At 38.5% G+C, this 23,543-nt stretch overlaps 1 protein-coding gene across 1 annotated transcript in view; it reads left to right on the forward strand.

Annotated features, from left to right (window-relative positions):
• Window positions 1-16,848: 16,848 nt before the first annotated feature.
• The window catches only part of LOC114644474 (CB1 cannabinoid receptor-interacting protein 1), a 43,052-nt gene continuing 36,357 nt past the window's right edge, over window positions 16,849-23,543 (forward strand). Inside the window, exons 1-2 of the mRNA XM_028792569.2 lie at window positions 16,849-17,165; window positions 17,808-17,952. Of these exons, the coding sequence (XP_028648402.1) occupies window positions 16,987-17,165; window positions 17,808-17,952 (324 nt within the window). The 5' untranslated portion in view covers window positions 16,849-16,986. The remainder of the gene's footprint in view (window positions 17,166-17,807; window positions 17,953-23,543) is intronic.

Raw genomic sequence — 23,543 nt, forward strand, 5'->3', positions numbered from 1 at the left:
GTTGGATGTCTAGTCTGTCTGCGTCCTCTTATATATCAATATATTTTTTTTTGTTCTTTATTTCGCCTTATACAATTTCTTGTATTAGGAATTTGTTAGTTTTTGCATACCCCTTGGGGTCAGAGCACAGGGTCAGCCATTGTACTGCGCCCCGGAGCAATTACAGGTTAAGTGTCTTGCTCAAGGGCCCAGCAGAGTAGGATCTCTTTTGGCAGTGACGGGGATTCGAACCGGCAACCTTCGGGATACCAGCACAGATCCTTAGCCTCAGAGCCACCACTCGGCCCTCTATGTATGTAGTTATCATATTTTAATAATCCTTTTGTTTATCTATAAATTGTATTATTCTTGTAGAAGAAGAATGTTCTCCTCAGCACCATGTATTTTGTGTGTTTAGTAAATTAGAATTTTTATAATAACTATTTTGTAACTTGCCAGTGAGAGACGCTTTGGCTTATGAACTAACAAAAATATGTTATTCCAGGGTTCAGGAGAAATAGTGTCCACATGAATAAAATCTAAGCTGTTTCTTGTTTTTTCCTTTCTCAGAGTGAATGTCTCAGGGACAAAGTCACAAGGCTGCAGAAAGTACATGTAGTTTATGCAAAGGCGTCTCTCCTGTGCTTAGCTTTGAGAACACAGATAATGCTTAGCTCAACAGACATATTGTTTAACTCTACTTAGATGATAAGGATGTTTTTCTGTCTTATTAATCATGAGATGCTGAATTATAAAAAACCCCTCCTAATTTTTATTCAAACTGAGCTTTGAGGCAATAAGTTATGCTCTTTGAATCTCTACTTACTGTGACTCCGAATGAATAATAAAGAGAACTAAAGAAATATTATCTGCCTGCTGTCAGTGTGCCTTTTTCGTCCACATTCTCTTTCTTAAAATGAGTGTGCTTCAATTACCTTGATATAAGTCTAACGGCCGGAGACCTTAGGCAAACCGAAAATTGGATTGACTTAGTTTGTTTAGACAATTCTTTCATTTTTGACTCAGCTTCAAACTGTCTAGGCCCCACTGTAGTCTGTAGACTAAAATTCAGCAGCACCAATCAAGTCTCAGGATAAATGAGCAGCAGTGAAACAAGGGTTTAAGAAATCAGAAACGTAGTTCCTCTGCACTCAGGTCACCTATTCAGACCCCAAACTTATATTCAGTACTCAGCAGCAGTCAAGGCTGAGCACAAATAATTGCTTATATTTGGTGATTCCATAGTTCAGAATATTAGAATTCCAAACAATCTAGCAGTTAAAGTAAAATGCCACCTTTTGATGAAGGTATCCCACATTAAGGCTAAATTGGACTTCCTGGTCAGAGTGGCCACCATTCTGCTACATGTTGGCACTAACAATATTGTTTGCAGTAATCTGAGGTATTAAAGAGGAACTTCATATCCTTTTCTACTAAAGCAAAAAGAAAATGACAGAACTTAATAATGTCTGGCTTCTTACCAAGATTATAGAAAAAGGATGTGGCATATAGCAGAATACATTCCTTTCACTGATAGCTAGAAACCTGTGCCTGAATTTATCAAGTATCTCAGAGTCCTAAGAGTCCTAACTGGCACAAAATTATCAGAGTAGCACAAAGTTGGCCCTACTCTTAGGAGTAGGAGTGTAGCGCTGCCACATAAAGATGATATGTTTTCTGCTGCCGATCGGGTGTTGTGGGGAACATTCTTACAGCCAGAGATTGACAGCGGTGCCCCAGAGGTGGAACTTCCGGTTTTACTGTTTTTTCGGGGAATGATTTGTATAAAGCGCGCTGTTTTAAAGAGAGAAGGAAGAAGGAGGAAAAGAGTAAAAAAAGAGCATCGGATAATTAAAATACAGATCAGCGACTGCACTGGCCATGTAAGAAGTCTAGGAGCTCCTACAATCCTGTCAGAAGGTGGAAGGTCTTATTTTGATCGGGGAATCGAAAGTTCCGCTATTTCCTACGGACTCTGGTGAGCTATTTCAAACGACTTATTATATTTTATCATGGTGCAAGATTGACTGTATGTCTTTTATGACGAAGAGGTGATTGTGCTTATAGTCCGCAATTTTCAGGACTCCTCGTCTGCCTGCCGGCAGTTGCGGGGCAGAACAGTGGACAATCTGTGGAGCTATTTATCATCTCTGGAAGGGGAACTGGGGGAATTAATATTTTGTTGTGTATATATATGTATATGTATGTGGCGCTGCAATATAAGGGTTATTTCAGGGTGGCGGGGTGCATGTGTAAGGGATTGTATTTCTTTTTGTTGTTTATTTGATGTAATGTGAGTATAGATATTGACTATAGTTTTTGTGGGCTATAAATGCATTGGTATTAAGGAACTGTTTTGAGTAGAATAAAGGGTATACGGGAAATTTATTGGGGTGTGATATTGGCCTATCCTTTTATCATCAGGTAAAATTCCGTTACAACAAATATCTTTACAATGAAATTTTCATTACAACGAAGTATTTTTGTGGTCCCGACAGTTTCCCCATATGACACGAGTGCATTCAGTAGATACTTTCATTACAACGAAGTGCCCAAAAGACCTTGAAATGCTTGAATGAGTCATCCACAGAGCAGTTAGTTCTGTGGTCGCAGCTCAATTGTGCACAACGATCCCCAAACAGAAACATTGTAAAAAAAATTCTTTCTTCGAACTTTACTCATACTGTTTTTTTTCCTGTTTTTATTTGATGCCTTTTGCTTATTGCTTGTCAACATTTGAAAAACATTCATTGGAATTTAACACTTTGTCACCCTCCTATAGGAACGGCAGGCACGAAAAAATGATAACAGTTCATATTAGAAAAAAAAACTTACAATTTTTGCAGCTTTCGATTGCGGCAGAAAGAAAAAATGACGTTGCCAGTGAATTCGGAATTTCGCCATCAACACTGTCAACTTTCTTGAAAGACCGAGCAAAAAAAAGAAGAAAAATCTCAAGTGTTGAAAAAGCTGTTTTTATGTGGTTCAGTGATGCTCGTTCAAGAAACATTCCTATTAATGCTGCACTCATTCGAGAAAATGTGAGGCTTCTAAACTCTCTTGGGACCTCCCACAACTGGACAACAAGCCGAAGAGCGTCCCGAAGTGCGATCACCGCGTCTGTGGAAGACTGTTTATATGTTGCAGCTCTGCTGCGTCTCTCCGCCAAAGTAAACTCACAAAACATCCCAAAAGAGTTCAGAAACCTCACAATATGAAGAAGAAGAAAAGGATGATTCGACTTCTGATTGATAACTGTACTGCCCACATTTTGATAATGTTCGCGTTGAATTCCTCCCACCCAATTGCACAGCAGTGCTTCAGCCTTTGGATTTGGGCATCATTCGCAGATTGAAAGTGTATTATCACAAATAAATGCTGAGAAAAATTCTCGTCAGCATAACTTGTAGACAGGAGAAGATTAAAATTAATGCGAAAGAAGCTATTGAAATGATTGCAGATGCCTGGACGCAAGTTAAACAAAGCACTATAGCTACAGATACAGAATCTCATTACAACAAAATTTTCATTACAACAAAATATTTTTTAGGTCCCTGGAAGTTCGTTCTAATGGAATTTTACCTGTATAAGAAACTACAAGTAACTTCACCAGCATTTAGGAGAGCTTGTGAGCTGTTCTAACTCACTGGGTGCTGCCAGAACTAAGCAGTTCTCAAATTTTGCACCAAACTTTGAATGCGCTTGCAATATGTGAAGTAATATGCAGATTAATCCATTTGCCTAACACTAATAATGACATAATGTTTAAGCAATCTGCATTCATGCAGATTGCCACATAAAGATCATTGTTCCAAAAATGGATAAAAACGCATATGTCAATCACAAGTGATACCATGGCATGAACACATAGGTGGTCATGGATACAAACTGTATAGTACTAGTCAGCACATTACCCTGAAGATAGGTAGGACTGGATAGGTGATTGTCAGGCTGGTGTCATACAGACATGCTGAACTTTGCATTCTGCAAAACTCTGGGAACAATTGCTTTACACCTTACAAGTCAGGATGGTTCAAGAAGGTAGGTATAGACTCCTAGGGAACTGAATAAGAGAATTTAGAGAAGATAAGTGGGGCTTACTGAGACAGACAGACAGGTCATGCATCTCTGAGAGATGGTCAGAAACATAAGAATATCAGAAATTTGACAAACAAGAGGAGACCGTTCAGTCCATCAAGCCTGTTTGTTTAGCTAATAGCTAAGCTGTCTGAATATCTCATCCAGATTCTTCTCAAAGGTTGTCAAGATGTCTGCTTCAACTACATGTATCAGTAGTTTGTTCCAGAGTTCAACAACTCTTTGTGTAAAGAAGTGCTTCCTGGCTTCAGTTCTAAATGTAATTCCCTTTAACTTCCACAGATGTTCTCAAGTATGTGATTCACCTTTAGAAAGAAAGAATTCTGCTCTATCTAAATTATCAATGCTATTTAGGATTTCAAAGACTTGGATTAGGCCCCCATGCAGTCTCCTCAGCTTGAGCCTGTCACAGTAGGACATGTCCTCAAGTCCCAGGATGTACTCGGTTGCTCTCCTCTGCACAGCTTCAAATGCTGTTGTGGTCTTTCCTGTACTGTGGTGTCCAAAACTGCACGAAATACTTCAGATTTGGTCTTATGAGTGTGTTGTATAGTTTGAGCATAACGTCCCTTGACTTAAATTCAATGGTTTTTGTGATATAACCCTAACATTTTATTTGCCTTTTTAGTTGCTTCATTCATTGCTTAGTTTCAGAGGTCCCTTCCAGTATGACTGTGTCTCCCATCTTGTATTTGTAATTGATGTTCCTATTGCCCAGTGTATTGCTTTGCACTTTTCTACAACAAACTGCATTTTCCTGGCCAAATTCATATGCAAAGAACTCTTCCCAGAATGAAATGGTCTTTGGTCAAGCAAAGGTTCAATGAGGAACCACACAAGCCAGTAAAGAACCATAAACTGTCATTCTAGAATCAGGATTTGTAAGAGTGTCTGGCTTCTAATAAATGATATTTTAAGCTTAAACTGAGCATCTGGCACAAATAGATGACCACTACATTCTATTACACAGGCGTGAGAAACACATTGGATTGTGAGGTTCTATTTTTAGAAGGTTTGTTTCCTAGTTTAAAATCATTTTCAATATTTGCAGGACACTAATGAAATTACTTCATCATTCTTGTCTGAAATCAAATATTGTGCCAGACTGCTATGACTGATACAATGGTTTTCTTTATATGTTGTCATTTCTTCACCAATAGAATTGCATATACATTAGCTGTTAAATTGATAGAAGCCCCTCAGGAAAATTCTGGATATTAATATACCTTGATTTTATTATGGGCAGCATGGTGGCACAGCGGTAGTGCTGCTGCCTCGCAGTAAGGAGGCCTGGGTTCGCTTCCCAGGTCCTCACTGCATGGAGTTTTCATGTTTTCCCCGTGTCTGCGTGGGTTTCCTCCCACAGTCCAAAGACATGCAGATTAGGTGCTTTGGCAATCCTAAATTGTACCTAGTGTGTTTTTGGTGTGCCCTGCAGTGGGCTGGCGCCCTGCCTGGGACTTGTTTCCTGCCTTGCACGCTGGGTTTGGCTCCAGCAGACCCCCGTGACCCTGTGTTAGGATATAGCAGGTTGGATAATAGATGGATGATATTATTATGCTTTTCCTGTATTGCTCAAATAGTAAAACATTATATGAGTGAAAGTTACTTGTCTACAGTTTGTCTTTCTTTTTCACAAACTGTAATCTAACTGGGGTGGCACAGTAGTGGCACTGCTGCATTACAATAAGGAGACCAGAGTTCACATACTGGGTTCTCTCTGCTTGGAGTTTGCATGTTGTCCCAGTGTCTGTGTGGGATTATTCCAGATGTTCCAGTTTCCTCCCACAGTTCCACAGTCATGCAGGTTAGGTGGATTGGTGATACTAAATTGGCTCTAGTGTGGGTTTAGTCTGTGTGTGTGTGTTTGCTCTTTGATGGACTGGGTTTGTTCCTGTCTTGCGCCCAATGCTTGCTGAGATAGGCTCCAGTACCCCCTTCTGACCCTGTTCAGTACTATGCATGTTAGAAAATGACTGACTAACTGACTGTAATCTGGCTATCCTGATGTTGTAGCTAACTAGTGTTTTGCATCTCACAGCGTGGCCTCTGTGTTTCTCTTCAGGACGTCTTCTGCAGATAGTCGTCTCTGACTGTGGTGTTATGGGTCCACAGTTCTTTCATCAAAGGCCGTTTTATTTTAAATAAATAATCGCCGCACTCGCGGCTTAGCGAGGGGGTGTGGTGGCTGTAGCAAGCCACAGGGCGATCTGCGGTGTGGGCGGTTTTCACCTAAGTGCACAGGTGGGAAACTGCCCACATCCATGATTGTTCCTGTGGCTAATGGGCTGCAGCTGCTATGTCCTCCCCGCATGTATAGTGAAGCGCAAGCCGGTTAAGGGGGAAAAAAGAAAGAAAGAAAAGAAAAGAAAAGAAAAGAAACGAAACGGAGGTTGTAGGAGAAGACAGGAAGCAGGTGGAGAAAGCCGGTGTGAGGAAGGAGAGCGAGCAAGCGAGAGCAGACTCGCATATGAGAAAGCAGGCACCTGGGAGGAGAGCCTACAAGAGGAGTGTTTGGCCGACACTCAGTGAGTTGAAGGAAGCGGTCGCTCCAGCTGAGCGACTAAGTAGCTGGAGTGACCAGTAGAAGTATTCGACTTGGCCGTTGCTAGGAGCGGGAGTCGAGGTGGCTTTGGGCAGGTGTAGCCCCAGCGTGAGCGCCTTGGCCGCTGGGAAATATCCCAAGTCTCGGTCCGGTTGGGAGCCTGACAAAGCCAAGGAACGGAGGGCTACCGGACCTGTTAGAAGGGCAGTTGATCCTGCAGGTAGGCGACTCTCCTGTAGAGCAGACCAGATGGGCATAGCAGGGGAGCCGCCATGAAAACAGAAGATACCAGGCTTTTTGATTTTAACATTTTGCATCCTGTACGTTTTAACCACGTTGTTTTAGAAGATTTTTCTATTTTAACCTCCACGTTTTCACAAATGTTTTATTGGATTATTTATTTAAAGAAGATATTGAACTGCACAGCACTTTGTTTGCACTTTTGATTTGTTCTTTTAATAAAAGCACTTTTTGCACTTTAAACATCATCCCCTTTGCTTAATTGTTTATTGCCTCGCTGGCTAGCTCATCGGTGACATTATCGACGGTGATGGGTTCAAGGGCTCCCTAATAGAAGAGGAGCATGGAGCTGAACCCGCATCGTCACACTGACACATCCACATCCTCCTCCTGAAGTCTGTTTATGGTCTTTCTGACAGGCGTTTGGGGCCATAGTGAGGATTTTTCTGTAATCAGTGGTGGAGGTCTACCTTGGCCTACCAGTCCCTTTGTGATTACTGAGCTCACCAGTGTGTTCTTTCTTCTTAACGAAATTCCAGACAGTTGATTTTGGTCATCCTAAAGTTTTACTGATATCTCAAATGGCTTTATTCATGTTTTAAAGCCTCATAATGGCTTCTTTGACTTTCATTGGCACAGCTCTTGTCCTAATGTTGAACACTGGTGACTACAGTCTTGAAAGGGTAGAAGCAAGCCTGAGTTATCTTACGAAGCAATGAAAGCAAGGAATCACAAACACCTGCGACTCCAATTGTCCCAAACATTATGGTGCCCTGAAATGGGGGAACCATTTCGAAAAAAGCGTTGTCATTTCTACATAGTGTGAACAAAATGTGCACATATACCCTTAAAGTCTCCAATTTGCACTTCAATCATTTATCATTTGATTGTTTGAATTGTTTGATTTGTAGTTTTAAATGATGGAGCACAGATAAGCAACATATACTATTTATCTATTGACTTTTGTAGGTTCTTAGAAATATGAGAATTTGATGATGTATGAAGGCTCACTGACAAGGAAGGAGAGAAAACAAGTGACTTTGTCCAATCAGCACAAGAGAAGTCAACTTTGTTGGATCCACAATCAATAGGAAAATATCAGGTCAAAATTGCAGGGCCATATGAAGATGCGGCGACTCTTTCAATATTTCATTATGCAGCATGTTAGAGGCTCTGGATGGAAGTTTTAATGAAAAATGACATACTGTCTGAAACTGGGTCTATGATTAGCGATAATAAATACATTCCAGTGTCATTGAATTATAGCTGGAAACTAGCGTGGGTGCACAGTGAACAGTGCTATACAAAAGAAAACTGAATTGAAATTCATGTTCTAGGGTTAAGAGGGATAAATTGATTAAAGTGGCAAGACATTGTAGGACAAAGTGGGTACTGCCCATTCTGCTAGGCTTTTAGTGAAACACAAGGCCTGTTATGACATCAGATTTAACAAGGATGCAGCTTCACCTTCCCAAAACCTACACTGCAGAATAAATGTCTGAACTGCATCTTTTATCATGCCAGGATCAGCATGTACTTCATCTGATAACAAAGATAAAATCAGAGTTGAACTGGCACCTTTGCAAAGTTCTCCTTCAGACCAGAAGACACCAAATGGAAATCCAAGTCCGAACAAAGCGCTATAATTGAATAAGTTACAACGGTGATGGACAAAATATGCACATGTGAGCACTGATTTTGTAACTGCGAGTGATTTTAACTCAATTATAAGAGTTTATAACTTCCATCAAAAACTAGCTGCACTCATCTCTCTAGGGGAAAAAGCAGCAAGCAATCTCTGAAAAGACTTCTTGCACTCTCCGAAACCTAAAAGCTCATGAGCCGCTCACTCTCTTGAAAGCTGAAAGCTGACAATCTCTTATCTTTGTGGACCTGAAAGCTGAGATCCACAAGTTCTGTGTCAGTGACTGAGCCCAGTCTGAGAAGACTGAGAAGCAGCCATTACTTCTAGGAGAGAACTTCAGTATCTAAACTCTTGTGTCAGAAAGAGTCATTATTGTCCCTATGAAAGTTGCAGATGGTACAGCAAAAAGCACTGCACACCACAAAGAAGCATATGAGAAAGGCTGCACTCAAACACACAACAAATCCTCCACCTGAGCAACAAAAAACAACTCCACACAACAATCAGACATCACCCTTAAAGACATGGTACTGTAAAACTGTTGATCTGTGTCAAGATAAATTAAAACTCTAAATAGCAAGTAGATAGCTGGCCTCTTCAGTGCTATATATTTGTCTGTCTGATCTGTCTTGAATTATTTCTTCTATGTAGAGTTATCATAATTTAGCAATCCTTTTGTTTATCAATAGATTATGTTATTCGGTTTCTCAGAAAAGGTTTTCTTTAGTTACCTTGATATACATCTAACAGAAATCACCTCCTACAGAGAAAGGTAAGAGAAATAAAGTAGGAGCTTTACCAAATTATTTAATTAATTATTGGTATTACTGAAGGCAAAACTGATAATTAATTAATCAATTTTAAATTATTTTCCTCATTCTACATTTCTTTCCCAGCCCTAAAGGATGGATTATTTTTAAATACCTTCATTTTCCTAAATTTTATTTTATCTCCCCTGCAACATTTTTTAAACAAAGTGAATGGGAAAGACTTCTATAATAATAAAATTCCACAACTATTTAAAAGGAAATATAAATAGAGGCTGGTTTAAAGCAGAAGGTGGCATGGCTCTACCTGACTTTCAATTTTATTACTGGGTGGCAAATATACAAGCTATAAAAACCTGGACATAGACACAAATAGATGAATATACACAGGCTTGGTCCGCAACAGAAATAAAATCCTTCAGTATTTCTTTATATTCCTTGCTTTGTACCCCAATAAGTACAATTCATTGCCAATATACTAACAACCCAATTGTGCTTCACTCACTCAGAATATGAAACCAATGTAGGAAGCATTTTAAGACAGAGAAGCTTTTATCTGTGGCACATCTGTATGAGAACTACCTTTTTCCACCCTCTCAAACGTACGCAGTTTTTAATGTCTGGAAAACAATCAGGATTAAATCACTTAGAGATCTGTACATAGACAACGTCTTTGCAGCCTACAAACAATTACACTCCAAATTGAACTTTCCAGCAACACATTTCTTACACTACCTTCAAATTAGAAACTTTGTTAAACAGAACCTGCCCAATTTTCCTCACTTCCCACCTATTTATATTCCAGAAGAAATATTGAGGACTCAAGCACATCTGTCTCACTTAAAATTGTCCAAAATGTTTCAAGGGCAAGATCCAACCTTGCAATCAAGTTCCAGCCTCATTGGGGCATATGTTTTGGGTGTGTACCAAATTAATATCATTTTGGACCAAAATTTTTAAATGCCTATCAGACAGCCTTGGAGTCACAATCCCTCCTAACCCACTAACAGCTGTGTTTGGTGGGCTCACAGAGGGGCTTAAAGTGGAGAAGGACAAACAAACTGGAATTGCCTTTACTACACTACTGGCAGGTAGACTTATCTTGTTCAATGGGAAGAATCCTAACTCTCCTATTCTAAGTCATTCGGTAACTGATATTATATACTATTTGAAATGGGAAAATATCAAATTCACACTTAGAGGATCTGTTCAAAACTTTTTCATAACCTGGCAGGATTTAATCAATAACATTTTAGAATAAACATTTAAATTGAGGAAGTGGATTCTCTCCCTTCTTTTTTATTCTATTTATATTTATTCATTTATCTATGTACTTATTTTCATCCATCCATTTTCCAACCCGCTGAATCCAAACACAGGGTAATGGGGGTCTGCTGGAGCCAATCCCAGCCAACACAGGGCACAAGGCAGGAACCAATCCTGGGCAGGGTGCCAACCCACCGCAGGACACACACAAACACACCAAGCACACACTAGGGCCAATTTAGAATCGCCAATCCACCTAACCTGCATGTCTTTGGACTGTGGGAGGAAACCGGAGCGCCCGGAGGAAACCCACGCAGACACGGGAAGAACATGCAAACTCCACACAAGGAAGACCCGGGAAGCAAACCCGGGTCTCCTAACTGTGAGGCAGCAGCACTACCACTGCGCCACCGTGCCACCCATATACTTATTTTTACTAGTTTAAAGTTTTATTCTGTTGGTCTAGCTCTCTTTCCCCGGGGGTGGGGGTTGATTTGTTTCTAACCTAGTTTTATTAACCTTGACTTGCTTGTGTGAAATGTTATTTGATTTTAATAAAATACTTTAAAAAATACTTCTATCAATTTATCATAACTTTAGGGAGTAACAAATGGCTCTTACATGTGTTGAGGGTTTATATGTGTAATCGCAAACTTCATTAAGCACTTGAGGATAAATATTATCTGGTCATGGTGATTTGTTTAATTTCAGCCTATTTAATCTTAACAGTACTTCTCCCTCTACAATTTCCAAATCACTCAGTCCCACCATAGTAGTCCCTGTTACCGCTGGGAGGTTATCTACTTCTTCACATGTGAAGATCTCAGAAAAATGCAAGTTTAGAGCATCTGCCAATTCACAGTCTGTATTTTTTAATTCTCCTTTACTATTCCTGATATACTGCACATACAGTGCATCCGGAAAGTATTCCCAGCGCATCACTTTTTCCAGATTTTGTTATGTTACAGCCTTATTCCAAAATGGATTAAATTCATTTTTTTCCTCAGAATTCTACACACAACACCCCATAATGACAATGTGAAAAAAAGGTTTACTTGAGGTTTTTGCAAATGTATTAAAAATAAAAAATTGAGAAAGCACATGTACATAAATATTCACAGCCTTTGCCATGAAGCTCAAAATTGAGCTCAGGTGCATCCTGTTTCCTCTGATCATCCTTGAGATGTTTCTGCAGCTTCATTGGAGTCCACCTGTGGTAAATTCAGTTGACTGGACATGATTTGGAAAGGCACACACCTGTCTACATAAGGTCCCACAGTTGACAGTTCATGTCAGAGCACAAACCAAGCATGAAGTCAAAGGAACTGTCTGTAGACCTCCGAGACAGGATTGTCTTGAGGCACAAATCTGGGGAAGGTTACAGAAAAATTTCTGCTGCTTTGAAGGTCCCAATGAGCACAGTGGCCTCCATCATCCATAAGTGGAAGAAGTTCAAAACCACCAGGACTCTTCCTAGAGCTGGCCGGCCATCTAAACTGAGCGATCGGGGGAGAAGGGCTTTAGTCAGGGAGGTGACCAAGAACCCGATGGTCACTCTGTCAGAGCTCCAGAGGTCCTCTGTGGAGAGAGGAGAACCTTCCAGAAGGACAACCATCTCTGCAGCAATCCACCAATCAGGCCTGTAGGGTAGAGTGGCCAGACGGAAGCCACTCCTTAATAAAAGGCACATGGCAGCCCGCCTGGAGTTTGCCAAAAGGCACCTGAAGGACTCTCAGACCATGAGAAAGAAAATTCTCTGGTCTCAGTTTATGCCTTCCCAATTTTGCCACATATGTTCAAAATTTAGTCTCTGCATTTGTGCTCTTCCAAAACACTGAGAATTTCATTATATTACGCTCACTTGACTCAATCACCTCTGTACCCTCAATTCCATCCGCTTATTGCAAGATACTAAATCAGAACGGGCTTCACTCCACATACTTAACGTGCTGTGTTAAACTTGCAGTCACGGATTATATCTACAAGCTCCTGTTCTCATGCGCCACTATTTGCAAGGTTAGGCCAGTTAATATCCGGGTAGATAAAGTCCCCCATGACTAGAATATCCTTCTGTAAGCTTGCCTTTTTAATACCATTATAAAGATGCATGTTTAAGTTACTGTCTGCATTTGGGGGGGGGGGGATCAATAGCAAACTCCTAAAATAAGACCTCTTTCGGTAATGCTTTCCGGATGAATCCAGACGTCCTCACTAAAATGTGGCTTACCATCCAAATGGAAGAAGACTTGCATTTAAATTTGGTTTTCCATAAACAGCAACCCCCTCTTTTCTGGTCTGTCTATCCTTCCTAAAATTGTGCACCCACTTTTGTTATACTTATGCTCATTTGTTTTATTTAGCCAGGTTTCTGTTGCTGCTATAATATCATAATTACACTTGGCCACATACAACTCCAACTTACTTCTTTTTTTGATAACTTTTAGCATTAAAGGAAGCTATTTTTAATGTGTTACTTATTTTACTTTTGTACCTAAACCACGGACTATAATTTACATTAACATGCGTATTTGTTTTTACTTCATCATTTGTCTCCTCATGAACAATTCTAAACCTGGCCTGTCTATTACTCCCTGCCCCCAACCCCCATAATTCCTTAGTTTAAACCAGGGGTCTCCAATCACAGTCCTGGAGGGCTGCAGTGACTGCAGGTTTTTGCTCCAACCCAATTGCTTAATAAGAAACACTAATTGCTCAAGTAACACTTCTGCTTCACTTTAGTTGTCTCGCTCATTAAGATTTTGAATGCTTATTGCTTATTTTCATCTTAAACAGCTGTATTCATTCAGTTTTTAATGGATCCTAATTAGCAATAACATGTGAATGACAGAAGAGACCAGCATTTCTCCATTTGGCTTGTTACCATTTACGCCAGTGTGTATTTATCTTGCATTATTTGGTTTAATTAAATACTTGGAAGGAAAGTAAAGAGAAAAACGTGAATGATTGAGAATTGCTCATCCATTTTAGCCTTGAAATCATTTGGATGATATCCTTAGATAGGGGAAGAAAGTCTAGGATATGAGAATGACCTGACATAGCAGAGTTAAAGCACTAACAAGCCATGAAATTAAGTTATTGGCAGAACTGCTTTCTAATTAAGCAACTGGGTTAGAACAAAAACCTGCAGCCACTGCATCCCTTCAGGACTGTGATTGGAGACCCCTGGTTTAAACAATCTGCAAATTTGTTTATAAGAATATATTGTTAATGAATAGAAGTCATTTGGAAAAAAAAAACTTTTGCCAAATAACATTATTTAAAACAAGGTAAATAAATTGCATTGATTAATTATCTTCTTGACTGCTTGATTGCTTATCTGGTGCCATGAGTTGACTAAGTTAAATGACCATTCAAGAATATGTCAATAACCTCACGCCATCCCCAGTCTTAAGGGAAATGCATTTCTCTTAGCTTTACTGGCAGTAATATAACTAAAGAATCTATTTTGAAGGATAGTTATTGCTTTATTAGTAACATGTTTGCTTTATACCTTTATCTTTAAGTAATATTTATGTGAGAAATATGCTTGAATATAGTCAAAAATATTAACTTTTTTATGATATGTCTACTGTTATTTCTCTTTGTATGGCTCTGTTGTCATTATGATAATGATCCTATCCTAGGATACCAGTATGATACCGATATTCTTATTTAAAACTAGGGGGCTTCAGTTGCTAACCTCCTAGCCTGCACTACACACCAGCCATTTTGCATCTCTGCGGCTCACATATGTGGATTTCACTTTCACCAAATAACAAATCTTTTAATTCTTTTTCTATTTAATTCCCTGATGGCAATACGAATTAAACGATCTACAAGTCTCTGACTTAAAATTTAAATCCAAACAATATATTCAATCTCTTTTCGCTGTTCCATTATTTCACCGAGTAATAATTTTCATTTGTTTGCGCTTATGTGATTTTTACTATCATTTTTTGGAGACTTTCGAATTTTAATACTGTCATTATCTCTAACCTGCTCTGCATGAGTATCGCGCCAACGTTTTCAAACCTCTTTACGACATTCTACTTTGTCATCTACTCTTTGTCTTTTATTTCCGGCCCCAGGTGTGGTTAAATCTCTTGGGACAAAGTCTCGTCTCGCGGGACATGAAAGTGTCTCTCTTCAAATGATCACATCTTGTTGCAGTATAAAAAGTCTTGTCTCGTCCCAGGATTTTTTTATATAATAGAGAGATGTTTAAGAACTCCCAGTTTACACCAAGTATTGGGTGACTTACTGCACAACAGCCCTACTTTAAAATTGTGGCATTTGTCTGGATTTGGACTTCATTTTTAGAATTGCTTGTACCTTTATAATGTTTCTGTGTGTTTGAGTAGTTATGCTGTTGAGGTGGGCTTTTGTGATAAGAAAAATCTACCAATACTGATTGTGTATCAATAAACTCAAATTTGACTACTATAAGGTAAGTTATAGATGGCTTTATACGAGAGTGGATCTGAACCAACAGCTGAAATTCCCATGTGAGATCGCCACAACCTCCTTATAATGAGGTATTATCCTTGGTTCACCGACAAATGCGCGATAGACAAATGTGCGCCGACAAACCCGCAAACTGATTTTCGACAAATGCGCGTCGACAAAATCGCGAAAATCAAAATCTCTGTATCAACAAGCTGTGGAAATCCTATTGACTGTGCTGACCCACTAATATGTAGCCAGGTATCATGTAATATATAGCAAAATGTTTTATTTCTCATATCTCATAATATTGACATCTAAATTAAGTTTTACAAACCATATTTAAGTAGAACTTTTTATGCTTTTATACTACTAATTATCGCGCATTTGTCGGCGCGATTTTGACGTCACGATTTTGTCAGCGCGCATTTGTCGGCGCGCATGTGTCTATCGCGCATTTGTCGGGTCACTATTATCCTTGGGTCCACCTCTGCCAGGGCAGTGGTCATTATCGAGATCACCGTCCCCAGCAAATGAAAGTATGAAGGCTACGGAGACTTTGGAAAATCCATCCAACAATTCCTGAAAGCACTTGGAATCACTAGGTCCATACAGAAGAAGGCACTCAAGGAGCTGGCTGAGGAAGCAGAGTAAGGTGAGTTTCTGGCTGTAGCTCTGAAGGAAAGCTGCAAGGTAGGATGAAAAGCATTTTATGGTCAAATGAAGGCAGTGGTGCACTCTTAGCAATAATGGTTCTTTAATGCCACTTTATGGTTTCTCACAGAATCATTGATTGACAAGGAAACACCTCATTCTGGAATAGGTTGTGCTTTGAAAAATGTAGGGGAAAAAAAGAAATCTTTAATATTTGGTAAAATACCTAGCAGGACACTAACAGGTCAAGAACACCTGAAATTAGCCCAAGTTACTTTACGCATGCAGTGAGAGTCCTTTTCAAATCAGGACCCATCGGTATTTCATAACTCTGTTACTATCTTTTCATATTTATTTATATGGAACTTGTTACAGATTGAAAATAAATAAAGGTTCTTTCGGGAATCTTCATGTGGATGGGTCTTTTGGAAATTAAAACCGCTTCCCCTATGGCGTTGCTCTGAAGAACCACTCTGGCAACTTTATTTTTAAGAGTAGAGGGAGATGTCAGTACAGCTGGCCCACCACCTGGAGATGTTCTGGGTTTAAAGGGGTGAAACATCTGCAAAGGGGGGGGGGGGGGGGGGGCTTTTAGCTGTTGACCCTGAAGCTGACCCGATGTTTTTACTGTGTAGTAATATAATGTATTTTTTACGGATTTTTGAAATCTTGAGATAATCAAAGCAGGAAAGCCTTGTAATGACAAATCGGACTTGTGCAAGCTGAGCTGTCTCGGGAAATGTATTGTTTAAGTAGAAACTTTTAATAAGATGCTTAAAAGATTTTTCAAATCAGTGTGAATTTACTGGGAATAGAAGCAACTAACATATTAATTAAAAGCAGGCACCTTTATGTTAAATAATCGATTATAAAGTAAAATGCCCACAAAAGTGCCAACATCTATTCATAAACTACCGGTAATGAGTGGATAGGTAGAGGTGTTCAAAACAAACAAAAAATACTTTAAAGGAATAAAAGGTCTGAATACAATCATGATTTTATTCTATACAGAAAGTTAATCATTTTCGACAGTTTTATTGAAAAATATCTCTTCGCGATATTCCCCCGAATTGTTTTCCAATATCTTTTATTTTCTTATTTTGTGCAAAGTAGAATTCTGTGTCTCCATCCCGTGAACAGAAGGTGGACCGTGCCGCCTGTCCTACAGGGATTATAAGAGAATGCATCGCTTTTTAGTGGCAGTTGCATCTGCAATATACAGGAATGGGGGAAGGGTGGGTCACAAAATCCTTTATGCCTTGAAATTCTCTCTGCCTCCTACTAGGCGCACTATCGCTTTAAGCAGGGAGTGCTATCAAAAAAAGATTCCTGCATTATATTCACAAATCATGGGCGACGTTCCACAATTAATTAAAATCAACGTTTCTTTGAAAATACAGCCTAATGACGGACCTGTTTATTTTAAAGTGGACGGGCAGAGATTCGGCCAAAACAGGACTATAAAATTACTAACGGGCTCCAAATACAAAATCGAATTGGTCGTAAAACCTGGAGCGATATCTGCAACGTAAGTACTGAAGCCTACCTTTACGTAGGTATACTCTAATCTGATGCTTTCTATAATAAATAATTGTTTTGCAGTTCGGCTAGCGCACGATACCACATACTGTATACAGCGATTCCTGAAAGTAAATGGGCATTTTCTTCTTGGAAGATAGGGAGTCTTAAAGCAAACCTTAAAGATGGATGAATTTTGCGATTCAAAGAAACAATAGTGTATATATTTCCCATTCATTCTTTGTTGGATATTTTGACAGCCCGATTTCTACATTTGTATTTCTTTTTTCAATTTGTTTACGTTCAAGGACGGATAAAATGACAGAAGGAGCTGCCAGATTGCTGGTCTGCGTGTCGACCAAATCCAGAGCCTGCAATAAATCCTCTCCTTGCATTTTCGTAGTTATCCAACGCTGTCGCTCTAATGGCTTCTCATCGGCACTGTTCTGCTAGTTCTTTCAGTAATTTATAGCATTCGATATTTTTTTATATGTTAATAAGATTAGAATCATTGGTGCATTTTTGCAATTTTTAATGTTTTTTTCCCGAAAGCCTACACTGTAAGGTAATCAGTGCGTTTTTAAATTGCATATTGCCGTCGACAAAAAAAAAAAGAAATAAATAACATCCCTTTTTTCTTTCCCTTTTTTAGGACAATGAGCATAGGCTCCGTGAGCTTCCCCTTAGAGCAGAAGTCTAAAGACCCTCAAGCTGTCAACTACATCGGAATATATGACACCGAAGGAGTGGGTCACACCAAAAGCGGGGAGAGACAGCCGGTGCAAATGACTATACAGGTAACTGAAGTCTACCCAGCATCCGTCGGGAAACCGACATGGTCGCCTGTTTCATATTTTAACAAAAATGGCAATCATTAGACATATTGAATTATTTTGGAAATATATTTTGCAACAGGAAACTGCTATGGTACAGAAATGAAAAGAGATCAGCATGTATTCAAGGCTTTAAGGCAATCACTGTTCATACATTAATGGATTTTTCTCATGCTCATTAAGTAAGCAAACTCTAATTGCTTGGGAATCCAGTTAAGTAATTGTAACATAATAAGAGAAAGACGTGTGTTTAATTCAAAATAGAAAGTAAGAAAGGTTATTTTTAGTATATATGCATCGTTGTAACCCCACGAAAAAAAAATTAAAAAGGTGACATATCAGCAGACCCCCGGGACCCTGTTCAGGACTAAGCTGGTTGGAAAATAACTGACTGACACTTAATATCAAGCTGGAAAAACGAAAAGCGAGTTACAAATGCAACAGTAACATCTCAGATTTTGAATTTCTTTCCACAAATTAACATCTATGTCCGCTTTTGTAGTTTATAAATATAACAAATTGTCCATTTAAAATTAAATAAGTGTATTTTTGGAATACTGTATGGGAAATTGTCTTTTTGCATGACCTTTGGGGGTCAGAGCACACTCTGAATGCTGAATATATTTGGCTTGATTCTCCATTGACTCCTTCTGTTGCCACCTTTATAGTAATCTTAATTATCACACACCCTGGCAATGAGTGTGATGTACACCTATAGGTTATATATAAAATAAATAACCTATATTATATACAGTATAAAATAACCATAAGCTGTGGTGCCGTATTGTCTTTCCTGGACACTTTATTCAAGTAGTACTTCTGCCTGGCTCCTGCAAAGTTTAATTCTGCACCACTTCACACTCACTAAGGAGAAATACTGTTTCTTTAGTGACATTTTAGGGATCTTTACTGGGTTGTGTGGTTCCTCATAGAACCTGTTATGTTTCAGCCAGCATTTTCCCCTTTGCTGGTGTTCGCAGTTGTGTTTCTTCTCTGTTTTGTTTAATTTTGCATCATTTATTTGTAGTAATGTTTCCTTTGTACATTTTACTGGGTGTGTGTTGAGAAAGGGGCAAGGCCTAGGTTATAACCTTTGTGTTTTGTGGGTGGCTCCCCAAGGGGTGGGGCCACCTGCCAATCACCAGCAAGAATGATCCTTCACCCTATTTAAGGGAGGGCCTTCCACGGTTCTTTGCGGTTCATTGCACACACTAATGCACTGTCGGGCAACTGCGCCGTGGAATTTTCTAGGGGCACCGCGAAAACTTTTGTAAAATATTTAAAATTGCTAGTGTTTTTGAACTTTTGATTGATTAAAAAGATAATGTTTAAAAAAATATTTTATGTTGGAAAAACAGATAACGGTTAATCAGATTGTTGAATAAACGAATGTATTTATATTGAATGCAAGTTAAAATTTTCGCTGTTCACCATTCATCATAATATCAACACCAGCGGTGTCAAAAACACATCTCGTGAGACTTAAAAAGTCTCGTTGTTAGAAGATCTCGCTCACTGTACGGATAGAAGAAGGTGAAGCAAATATGTGCTGAAAAACAATCTCAACGTTCACATTAATTAAATTTAAGATTTATCCTTTGATTCCTTTATTAATAAAATGTCTTTCAGACTTGTAAAATTAACTGTTTTTATTGGCGATTGTCCATAGATTGTGTCGTCACAACTTTATTTATGTGCGCCGCGAAAGAAAATTTTTGGACTTAGTGCGCCACAACTCGAAAAAGGTTGCCATTGGCTGCACTAATGAGTGGAGAGTTTTGGTGAGTTTCTGTGCTATTGCTATTTCTTGTGTTTTATGAAATTTTCGATCCTGTGCTTTTGTTTTTCAACTTTGTTTTTAGATTTTGTTTTGGGACTATGATTGATTTTTTTGAATCCTTGCTCTGTTTTTGGCTTCGCCTCTGGATTTCACAATAGGACTGTGTTTTTGCTATTTTTTGAACCTTAACTCTGTTTTCGACCACAACTTTTGGATTCTGTTTTGCCTTTTCAGGCATGTCCTTGTGCTCTCTGGAGCCCTGGGTTTTTGCACAGTCTTTTGTGAAAATAAATCATTTGTTTTTATGAAGATTCGTCTCAGCTGTTTTTTTCCCACCCAATGGGCAACTTTGGAATTGTTTTTGGTTACCTGTGCTTTCAGGATTCTCAGATCACGACAGAACCATTGCTTGTCAAAGCACCATTTAATTCTGGGAAGAGTTCAGTGCATATGACGTTGGTTCTTTGTGCTTTGAAAAACTTCCTAATAAATAAAAAAATATAAAATCTATAATATATGGTAGGCAAATTACACTAACAGATAAGAAAACCTGGACTTAGCATGTGTTACTGTTCACATCCAGCAAGAGTCCTTTTAAAATTAGGAACCCATTGGTATTTCACAAAATATCATCTAGCTGTGGCCGAGGCCATATTGTTTATAGTAACATTTGTTGCAAATCGTTTTTTTTATGTTATCAAAGCATTTGACACCATTGTGTTATCCCTATTTAAGATGGTGGTTCAACAGTACACACATAGGCATGCATTGCTCATTCCCATTCTTAGAATTTCAGTTTCACTTTCCCCTGTCTATTGGAATCTGCACATTCTCCACATATCTGCATGTGTATTGTTCCTGTTCTCAGGTTTGTGCCACATCCCAAACAGGTGCACGTTGGGCTGATTGGTGAAACTTAATTTCCCCTATATTAGTGGCTGAGCCCTGTGGTTTGTGTGCCTAAACTTTTTTGTACTTTCTGACTTTCATGAGCTTTGGCTGGTTTAGGAAATTGAATGATTGAATAATAAAAAAATAAACAAATATGTGTTTAAAATATTTGCAACTTTGAAACATTTCAGAAACAATGGCTGCATTGTTGGTGGAAGACAACAGTATTGTGCATAATGTTTGGAACAAAGACACATTTGTCTTTGATTTACTCCTCCGCTCCACAGTTTAACGTTATAAATGAAATAATTCAGGCATGATTAAAGTGCACATTGCAGACTTTCATTTAAGGGGATTTGCATACATTTCAGTCACACCATTTAGAAATGACAATTCACAAAAGCAGAAGTAATGTTACACAGGGGGAAGGTGAGGAGAGGCAATAGAAGGAAGTGAAACAGGGTGAAATTGTCTTAAATAATAAGATCACTAGCATTTGAGGTTCTAAGATTATGTCTGGAAATATCAGGGGACAGGCTCCCCAAACTATCAGGAGGGTCATATGATTAATACTATTTTCAAAAGAATTCTATGGGACACAGGTAATGAATTAAGACCAATGAGATGTGTTTGAATTTTCTTTTACTGAATAAGATTCATGCTGCTGTATTTTATAGTAGCTTTGGACAACTGATGTCTTTCTTAGGTAGTTATTAGCTGGCTGAAAATAAAACCATGAATTAATTTTTCAGTATCTTCAGATGTTTCAAGAGAGCTAAACTTTGCAATATTTCTTATGTGAAAAACTGCAGTCTTAATAGTAGGGTTAACATGTGTTTTGAAGTTTGCATTCACGTTTGTAATAACAGTTCTTTACCTCTGCCTTAGTTTGGCTTAATTTGAAATTATAGGTCTTCTTTTCTTAATCCTCTTCACCTCATCCCACTTCTATGCAGGGTTGTTGTACTTGAACAGCTTTCAGATAATTGCAAAATTTTTTAAAAATTGAAAAGGCAGGTGATCAGGTGTATTTCTAAAATCCTAATTTATTTCATTTCTTCTTTCAAATATTTAATTTTGTTGACAAAGTGGTAAAAAACAAACAAACAAATAAATAAATAAATAAATAAGCAAAGTTCATCTGAGAGTTAAATAATAGAATGAGTAACACTTTAAACTTGTTTTATATCTGAAACAGTAAAGATGATAATGTCACAATAATAAGTATCCAAGAAAGTACCATAGTTTTTAAATATATATTACATAGCACCATTCACTAATAACACCATTACCAGAATACAAATCAAAATAACCAAGCAAAGAAAATTACCGTATACACTCTCATATAAGTCGGGACTTGAAAACCAAAAAATCATTTTATAATCTTAAATTAAGGTTGTACATTATTACATATGATAGCTTTAACCTTAATTTCCAGTATTGCCAGGAATTATCATATATACTCATGTATAAAACCGAAAAAATCGATCATAAAATCAGACCCTGACTTATATGCCCGTTCAAAAATGCAACACTTAATTTTTTTTCTTTACATCTTCTTGCCTCCTCCAATCTCGTATCAGTTTCTCTAACACATCAAATTTCATTGCAGCAGCAAAGTTACCAATTTCTTTAACCACTTCAACAACTTTTAATTTAAAACCAGCTTCCTATGTTCTTCTGATCGAACAATCCATCGTAGATAAGGAATGCTCTTACGATAAAGGTGTATGAGGGTGTGAGATACAAAAAACACAAAATAGTGCAAACGTTACTTTGGGTATTACTGTGTGGTCATGTAGGCACAATACATAGAAAATAAAGGCCGTGTTCTCCGTGGTCACTCTCTCAGGTAGGCGTTAGTATATCATAATCTCTTGGACCAATAGCGTGAGTTTTCCGCTACGACCGACATTATAAAATACCAGAAATGATACTGTAATATCAAGCCCCGACTAATCTGCGGGAGAACCTAAATGCGAGTATATACTGTATTTGTGGGCATTCCCAATTCATTTGACCTACTAAGGAAGGTGCCTAATGACTTATTTTACTATTTAGGTTTTGTCCCAGATATATTTTGGATAATCTTAGTGAAAACTACCATTTTTAGCTGAATTACACCATGCTTTACATTAATTGATAAAGAGTGTATCATGTTAATGGTGAAGTGAATCATGTGAATGGCTATGAAAGTTAAGGGGCATGCGCTTCTGTGTGTGTTTCAGAAGGCACCCACTCCGGACACCCCTCACTGGGTTGTAGAAGTGTGATAATGTGCTTGATCTGTATAAAAAAGGCAGCATTTCTGTTTTTAATGGCATGCACGTTCCTGAGAGGGAAATCGCTGTCAAAATATGATGATAATAAATGGGCACCATTAATGAAAGTAAACCTGAGGACTATTGCCCCTGCCCCCTGTGTGATGAACTGTGATGATACTGAGTGGGCGTCATTACCCGCTGAGTGATATTAGTGAAAGTAAAAGTGAGCATGCTCCATACATCAAATGTCGGGGTATATGCATGTGGACGAAAAAGGCACACTGAAAAGCAGGCAGATAATATTTCTCAATTCTCTTTTTTATTTATTCGGAGTCACAGTAAGTAGAGATTCAAAAGAGCATAACTTATTGCCGCAAAGCTCAATTGAACACCGAGAAAAAATTAGGAGGGGTTTTTATAATTCAGCATTTCATGATTAATAAGACAGAAAGAACATCCTTATCAAAACAGTAAAGTTAAACAATATGTCTGTTGAGCTAAGCATTATCTGTGTTCTCAAAGCTAAGCACAGGAGAGACGCCTTTGCATAAACTACATGTACTTTCTGCAGCCTTGTGACCTTGTCCCTGAAACATTCATTCTGAGAAAGGAAAAAAACA

Source organism: Erpetoichthys calabaricus, chromosome 15 (assembly GCF_900747795.2).
Source record: "Erpetoichthys calabaricus chromosome 15, fErpCal1.3, whole genome shotgun sequence".
Classification (NCBI taxonomy): Eukaryota; Metazoa; Chordata; class Cladistia; order Polypteriformes; family Polypteridae; genus Erpetoichthys; species Erpetoichthys calabaricus.